The 8,637-nt window shown below is 40.3% G+C and overlaps 1 protein-coding gene across 2 annotated transcripts in view; it reads right to left on the bottom strand.

The window, feature by feature from the left end:
- Positions 1–1,571: 1,571 nt before the first annotated feature.
- ccdc12 (coiled-coil domain containing 12) overlaps positions 1,572–8,637 on the bottom strand; it is an 87,049-nt gene continuing 79,983 nt past the window's right edge. For both annotated transcript variants that reach the window (XM_048529943.2, XM_048529942.2), the window contains 4 exons: positions 6,946–7,007; positions 3,725–3,759; positions 3,524–3,600; positions 1,572–1,880 (listed from right to left, as the gene is read on the bottom strand). In XM_048529943.2, the coding sequence (XP_048385900.1) occupies positions 1,801–1,880; positions 3,524–3,600; positions 3,725–3,759; positions 6,946–7,007 (254 nt within the window). In that variant the 3' untranslated portion in view covers positions 1,572–1,800. The remainder of the gene's footprint in view (positions 1,881–3,523; positions 3,601–3,724; positions 3,760–6,945; positions 7,008–8,637) is intronic.

Raw genomic sequence — 8,637 nt, 5'->3', positions numbered from 1 at the left:
AAATCAGGTTGTTTGGGTCATCTTGATTTCACCAGTCAGATGAGTCCGGTGGTCATAGCTATTAATTGGAGCCTGACAAATCAGGCTTGAATCAGATAATGCACTTTCAGTAGTACTAGTTGAGATTATCTGACCAGTTACTCCAAATGGCAATGTGATTTATTTCACTGTAACTCAGTAGTTTTGTTTTGTAGATAATAAAATGTGAGGCTGGATGAACACAGCAGGCCAAGCAGCATCTCAGGAGCACAAAAGCTTTGGTGCTCCAGAGATGATGCTTGGCCGAGCTTTTGTGCTCCTGAGATGCTGCTTGGCCTGCTGTGTTCATCCAGCCTCACATTTTATCTTGGAATTCTCCAGCATCTGCAGTTCCCATTATCTCTGATAGTTTTGTTTTGTAGTTTGTTTTATTATAAATTGGTACATTTCATATAAAATATACAGAAAAGGCTGTCCAAAACAATGCAGAGCAGAAAGAATAACCAGTTAACAAGGGGGTTGTAAAAATCTGTTGCATGAAATCTCAACTCGAAGTGGTGACATCAGTCAGTGACAGAGACGGACATGCCCCACTCAAACAGATGGAGATATGGATACATCCCTTATACAAAGGTAGGAAGGCAGACACTTACAAGCCAACATGGAAGAACACAAACACCTACACATGAAAAAGATCTACAATCTTCATCGATATCCAGAAAGGGATACACTATACTGACACATGCCGGACTGAAACTCCAGAAGAAATTCTTTTTAAAACAAAAGCTGCAGATATGAACTCTATCAGAAATATTCAGAGACAGTAGGAACTGCTGATGCTGGAAATATTCACTTTCCTTTCCTCATTTAGATATTGCACAGCATCTCTATAACATTCAGCAAATTATGTATTTTTTTGTTTGTTTGCAGATTGAGAATTTTTCGAAGCTACAAAGTTTGTTCGTGAGCTCAAGTCGTGAGTCTGTAGCTACGTACGTAAATTCCATTCTATAATTTCAATGGGTTTTAATGTTACACGCTTCAACTCTCAGATCCTGAAGGTTCTCTAAAACCTCACGGCTCCCTTCTCCTAAACTCTCCAATTAACATCAATTTGATTAGATTTCCTGCAGGATCAACTGAGCTCATAAGTGTCCATGATCATAAGGAGATATGTAAATTATACTGCAAGTGTAGGAAAGCTTTTCCTCTTAAACCAACATTAATAATGGAAAAACTGGAGCAAACACAGGAAAAGAACTCAGGACTCCAAAGTGAACAGTTGTTTGTGGATAAGTACATAGTGTTCGAGACAGATTGCACTGGCTGCTGTTTCCAGCTGTGGTTAGCAAAACACGAAGAATCATCCAAACTCCGAAATAGGTCTAGAGGAGAGGCTAAAGGGTTGACTTCTCCTGTCAGATGGACTGATCAGCAAGAAAAACAACTCACTCTTTGACCTAGAAAGTAAGAAACTGAGTGATGCAGGGAATGGGAGATATTAGTAAATGGTACACAAAAAGTAAATCTTGGGCCATATCAAAATAAACTGTAACAATAGGAGAAGTAAATTTAGACCTGATTTCAGTAAGTTCTTCATGCAGCAACAAGTTTAATTGAGTTTCAGGTCAGCTGGTTGAGCGTGGACAATCATTGTAGGAACAATTGCAGAATCTTCTTGGGGGGAAAAAAAAAGGCTGAACAATCTCTTTCCTCTTCAGTGTGATCACTCTGAGTACAGTGACAGTGTTCTCATTCCATGAAGTCAGCTGCTGTGCGTTTGGTCTCCCCCACACCTCCACTGTCATATGAAAATCTGAATCACTCAGAGTCATAATCCTCCTGCTTCAGAGCTCCAACTGCAGATGCCAGATCATCTTCATTACCTTTTAACTTCTCACCTGTAGGATGGAAAACAACTAACATCATTTCAACATTGATAATGGGAACTGCAGATGCTGGAGAATCCAAGATAATAAAGTGTGAAGCTGGATGAACACAGCAGGCTAAGCAGCATCTCAGGAGCACAAAAGCTGACGTTTCAGGCCTAGACCCTTCATCAGAGATGAAGAAGGGTCTAGGCCCGAAACGTCAGCTTTTGTGCTCCTGAGATGCTGCCGGGCCTGCTGTGTTCATCTAGCTTCACACTTTATTATCATTTCAACATGGTTATTTCCAAACTTTCAAATAGGCTTTCTTCCTTTGCCCTTACTAAACTATCATCTGCTAGTTGGTGTTTGTGCTCAGGACTTGATGCTCACTGCTTCTATAAGCACACCTGAAAAAAATCATGTAATATAAATAAAAGCCGATACATATACTCGATTAGTCATACATGTAAGCGACAATGTGATGGAGAAGACAGCAAGTGTGGGAGTACAAGAACAAGAAAAACAGGCAAGAGAGATGAGACATTGAGAGAAAAGTGAAGTAAGAGACAGAGCGTAAGACAGAGATTGGGTGCCAAAGAGATGCATTTTGTGATAGTAGGTTAGGCATTGACAGGATCTTGTGTGGTTGTGTCACCTCCTATCAACAGTGGGACAAGACCACTGCTTGCCAAGTATGGCAGCGCACCGCTTAATTTAGATTAGATTAGATTAGATTCCCTACAGTGTGGAAACAGGGCTTTCAGCCCAACAAGTCCACACCACCCTTTGGAGCATCCCACCCAAATCCCATCCCCCTATAACCCACACACCCCTGAACACTACAGGCAATTTAGCATGGCCAATCCACTTAGCCTGCACATCTTTGGACTGTGGGAGGAAACTGGAGCACCCGGAGGAAACCCACGCAGACACGGGGAGAAGGTGCAGACTCCACACAGACAGTTGCCCGAGGCTGGAATCGAACCCAGGTCCCTGGTGCAGTGAGGTTGCAGTGCTAACCACTGAGCCACCGTGCCGCCCACTTGATCAACATTTGGTTTATTTTCTGATCTTTTTCTTCCTCTTCTGATAATGATGCTTGTTGAGCATGTAGGATGTTGGCCTGCAGGTTAATCAGTAGACTAACTTTATGGCCACAGCAGACATTGCTCCTGATCTCAGTCACTGATCAGCAACAATCTTTTCAAATGGCAGAGCAGGTTCAAGGGGTTAAATGGCCTACAGCTGATCCTAATTCATGTTTGTATTTGAACCTTTCTTACACCTGTGCATGCAAGTAGGCACAAGGCAGAATGGTGGAAATTGCAATGAAAAATGATACTATTTAGCCCATCACAGCAAAGCTGGGGACACATTCTACCATTATTTTGTTCTGTGCTAATACACTTATCCTTTCACACATACTTTTAATTAACATGCAAATTCACCATAACCTCTACCATAGTAACCATTTTTAAAAAAGCATTCAAGACAGTAAGAACGGTCAGTTAAGGAATTAGTTTTCAATTGTCAACTTTGGCCTAGTAGTAGTATTCCTTCCACTTGACCTAAACCAAATTCAATGAATTGCCTCAAAAATTCTGGTAACTGTTTTGTGACCGCCAATGCTTCCAATGAGCGCAATGAAACTTGATAATTCATTAATTACTCACGGATTAGTTCTGCTATTGCTCTCTGTGTCCTCTTCTCCAATTTTTCCAGTTTCTTAGCTACATCCCTCTTCAGATCCCTGCATAAGAAAACCCATCAAATTGCAAAACGTATCATAAACTAAAACAGATTAACTTGTACACAAATTAGACACATTTGTTTCAAAAATAACATTTTGAGAGATACAAAAATCAGACACATACCAGTCTGGCTTCCTGGGAGCAAGGTTCACCAAGTCCTATAAAATTGAAATTTAAAAAATTGGCATTTTAACAACAGTTTGAGAATGGGAATTCAATTCCTGCAGTTTTTCCAAAATCATATCAAAAGTCAGGACAGGCTGTCACTGCCTTTCCAACTTCAGGAGATGGGTTCAATTCCAGTCCAGAACTGCATAATGCCTACTGGCTGTACGAACAGTGAAATAAGAACCAGCAGTCTCACTCAGAGAGGCAGGAAAATGGTTGAAATTGGTCAAGAAATGTCACATGTTTGCAATTTGGAAACACTATTGCTTATTTAAGAATCACATTGAAATTCTCCATCTCATTCCAGATTTTGGCTGAGGAATGCAAAACAACAAAGTAGTGTGGAGCTTTCAGGTCTATGAGTGGAAGTCACATATCTACCAAGAAGTTGATACCCAACATCTTGATAAAATTATCCACTGTTGCTGCAATCCAAGTTAATCCAAGGGTCACTTTATCAGTTGATTCCTTGAAAGGTGTAGCAGAACAGAGGTGAAAATGGATTGAAGCGACTTGAAATTGGGACACATTACAGGAATCTCTAAGGGTCAGACAGAGATACTGATTCACATAACCTACCAAAGCATACCCTAGGAATTTAAAGGATGGTATTTGAGAGAAGAGACAACAAATACAGTAACAACATTTCCAAGGGACTTTCCTGAGCAGATATTCTATAAAATCGCCAGATCCATAATATTCTCAAGTACCAAAAAGATGGTGAGGAATCAACGAGGTACCAGGTTATTTAGATTGAGCAGTGAATAAGGTGGCACAATTCCCCTCTTGGGAATGGCAATCATAATATGGGTGAATATCTCATGCTGAATTTTAAGTGATGTGGTGTAATGTGAAATTCAGTTCTTAACTTTCACAAAGCCAGGTATGGAAGTAGGATCAGCTGAGCTGGATTAAGAAATGAGATTAATTTGATAAGCAATAGAAATAATTCATACTCTCCTGATACCTTTAAGAATAAAACCTCTACCAAAAAAGTCGTATAAATGTAGCTAGACATGTTGAAAATAAGATGAAAAGAAGCAGCTTACAATGTTACCATAAACAGTGGTTATGTTGAAGATTGGGAAGCCTTCATGAATTTATTTCTGACTGACTGTTTGCTGATTTTAGAGAGATGTTAGAACATGAGTAAACTAACAAGAAATACAAAAACAGATTTAACAGATTTGCAAACAGTTGGAAGTAAATCAGGCAGGAGAAATAATAACAGGGAATAAGGAAATATCACAAATTCCTGTTAATCTTCACAGTAGAAGACGCAAAGAACAAACTTGAAATTAGAAACCTTATAACTTAAGGAAATTAAATAATATTAGTGAAATAGAACTACTGGAGAAATTAACCTCACTAAAAGCTGATAAATCCTCTGGATCTTGATGCCTACATCATAGGATTGTAAAGAATATGGCTGTAAAGATGATCAACTCATCAGTTTTGATGTTCTACAGTTCTGTACATTCTCTAACAGATTTATGGTTTCAAGAATAACAGACGTAATCCCACTGTTCAAGAAAGGAGGCAGAGAGAAGGGAACTATTAACTACTTATTCTGACATCAGTAAAGGTGGAAAGTGATGGAATCTATTACTAGCTTTGAAATAATAGGGCATTTAAAACATAAAATCAGTTAGTCAGAGCCAAGATTAGAACATAAAACAGTACAACACAGCACAGCACAGTACAGGCCCTTCGGCCTGCGATGTTGTGCCAAACTTTGACCCTAATCCTAAGGTCTATCTAATCTCCACCCCCAACTTATACTATCATCTGTATGCCTGTTTAATAGCCACTTAAATGTCCCAATAAGGCAGATTCCACTACCCTCTCCCGCAATGCATTCCACACCTTGACCACTGAGTGAAGAACCTACCTCTGACATCTCCCCAATATCTATCTCTTTTCACTTTAAAGCTTTACCCCCTCGTAAAAGCTACCACCACCCTAGGAAAAAGTCTCTGGTTGCCCATTCTATCGACACCTCTGATCATTTTGTACACCCCTATCAAGTCACCTCTCATCCTTTCTTGTTTCAAAGAGAAAAGCTCTAGGTCTCTCAACCTTTCCTCCTAAGACCTTCGCTCCATTCCAGGCAACATGCTAGTAAATCTCCTCTGCACCTTTTCCAACACTTCCACCAAACTGTGATATAGATGGAAATAAAACATGGGGAAAGATCACAGGAAGCAAGATCTGGGGCATTAAAAAGGCATATGGTCAATTTAACATGACTTCTAAGTGACCACGGAAAGAAAGAAAAATGGAGCATTCATCATGTTAAGAGTCAGCCTCAGTACCTGGGGCCATTGGGGCAGAGGATTCATTCTCAAATGATAAGGCAAAATAGGGAAAAGCACACAATAGGCGAGTGGCTTGGAGGCAGGGACATATCAGCTGGACGAGGTTACAATGATTAAGGTTAGAAAATCTAAAGAGACTATCTTTATTAAACTGTTTTCACTTGATTTTTTTCACAAAAAATCTTTTCTTGGCAAGACTACTTATTTTCCATCTCAAGTTTTACCTGTGAAGAGAACTTCTATTTGAATGACTGTAATCCATTTCAGAAGGCACTCGCACAAAGTTACGTCATTCCAGAATTATGTTCAAGCAACAAAACAGAATTATGATAGATGTGCATGTGTGGTATGTGAAAGGAAATTTAAGTTGCTGGTGATTTATCCAACTGTTGGCCTTGATGGGGTTGCATATTTGGAAAACACTGCTGAAGCTCTCGTGGCCCAAGTTGAAAACATTGACTCATGAACCAGTGCAGTTCTAATATTACCTCTTCTTTGCAAAGTCAAACTTTTCGCAATGTAAGATTGCAGTGTGCGCGCCACACAGGGCATCACAGGAAGCCCAATTCTATTCTCACCTGACCACAGATACACACTGTGGAAACAAATGCATACTCATTGATGCTGCAGCAAATGCTGATAACAAGAACACTGAGAATAACTGGAGCATTCTACTTTACCAACTGAGATGAGCAGAGATTTGAATGCATCTGGGGGCCTTCGTTATGCAAATGGGTTATTCACCACACAACTATCAAATATTGTCTCCCCTGTTGTAAACTTTGCTAAGCTAGACTGTTCAATATCAGTTTGTAATTACAGTGGAAAAAAAAGCAGAGAACAAAAGGCATCACATACCACTTCTTCAATGATTGGCTCAGGCTTCCCTGCTTCGAGTTGATCCTTCACTTTATCCTCCACTGTTGGCACAAACATAGAATGAACACCCATGAACAGATAAGTCAGCTCATATGACACTGGGAAATAACACTGGGAAAGTCATACATTCATCTGCTTCAAGTTTCAACAAGACTCTTCCAAGATGTCAATTTTTTTTTCTTTATTCATTCACGGGATGAAGACATCACTGGCTAGGCAGCATTAATTCCTCCTCCCTAATTGCGCAGAGGGCAGTTAAGAGTCAACCACATTGCTATGGGTCTGGAGTCACATGTAGGCCAGACCAGGTCAGGATGGCAATTCCTTCCCTAAAGGGCATTCTGTGAACGTGACGGGTTTTTTCAAGCAATCAGCAATAGATGCATGGTCATCATTAGATTCTTAATTCCACATATTTATTGAATTCAAATTCCATGATCAGCCATGGCGGGATTCAAACCCGGGTCCCCAGAACATTTCCTGGATCTGTAGATTAACAGTCCGGTTATAATACCACTGGGCCATTGACATATTTTTAAACATGTCAATTCATCATTCCAAAGTCTTCAGCATCTTTTCTTATTAATTGAACACAGGATAGCACTGAAAGACTGTACTCATCAAGAAGGACCACGGTATTAAGCTTAGCCGCCCTTATGGGCCAGTGATCACCAAGATAAATGCTGTTTGGCTCCTCTACCCGTAGCTCAGGTACAAGATCAACTAACTCTACAGCATCAGGCAATGGACAAACCAGCGTTGCACAGCGCAGCAATGTATCAATCAGTGCGTTTACTCAAATGAACAAAGCCAGGTCGAGCCAGTCAAACTTAAATGTCATTCTTTAACAAAAAACAAGAAAGTGGCACAAGCTTGATTCTTTGCAGATAACACTCTCCTCCATGGCCAGGAGTCAGCCAAGAACGGTAGTGAAAACCTGACTATTTTTCACACCTCTTTTGGAAGAAGTCAGCCACTTGGCTGTTATTTTGCTCCAGGAATGCAGGAATCACTGGCAAAAGTGGAATTTATTGTCATCTCTGGTAGCCCTGGAAAATTGGTTAAGCTTTCTCCTCAACCATTTTAGATCTTTTGGCAATGAAGGCGGTTACAAGGTCCCCAGAAGTCTTATTGCAGCACACCTGGGTGTCTAGCACTCCATGTTTTGGGCATATCTTCCTCAGCTCCTTTCCCCCATTTTATCCAATCACCATTCTTCCTCACAATAACTGAACAGCCTGCTACAACACTGCCGAAACTAAGCTTGAAAAACCCACAGTAGTAGCCAACTCGATTTTAGTACTCCTCGTGGTCTTGGATTCATGCCTTCCAACTTGGCTCTGCTTAACGCTTTAGTCTATTTGTGGTAGCCAAACCATGGAAGCAGCATCAGACTACACATCTACAGAGGTTACATGACACATCTGCTTCAGAGGGATTAATCTTATTTGTAATGTGCTTCTTAAATCAGTCATGTTATTAAACATTGAAGTCAGGTGTCACTGCCTTATTACACACAGAATGGTTGGTTGAGAATTTAAGAATACTACGATTGAGATTAATCTCTTAAGACTTTAAGAATCTAATCAGACTGACCCTAGCCTCTGGGCCAGAAAGATTGGGTGCCAGGTGAATAGTTTGACCTGTTCCAGATGTGTTCAAACAGACTGA

This window comes from Stegostoma tigrinum, chromosome 5 (genome assembly GCF_030684315.1).
Source record: "Stegostoma tigrinum isolate sSteTig4 chromosome 5, sSteTig4.hap1, whole genome shotgun sequence".
In the NCBI taxonomy this organism is placed as follows: domain Eukaryota; kingdom Metazoa; phylum Chordata; class Chondrichthyes; order Orectolobiformes; family Stegostomatidae; genus Stegostoma; species Stegostoma tigrinum.
The sequence above is the reverse complement of the archived record's forward strand: the minus strand, read 5'-3'. Positions and strand labels throughout refer to the sequence as shown.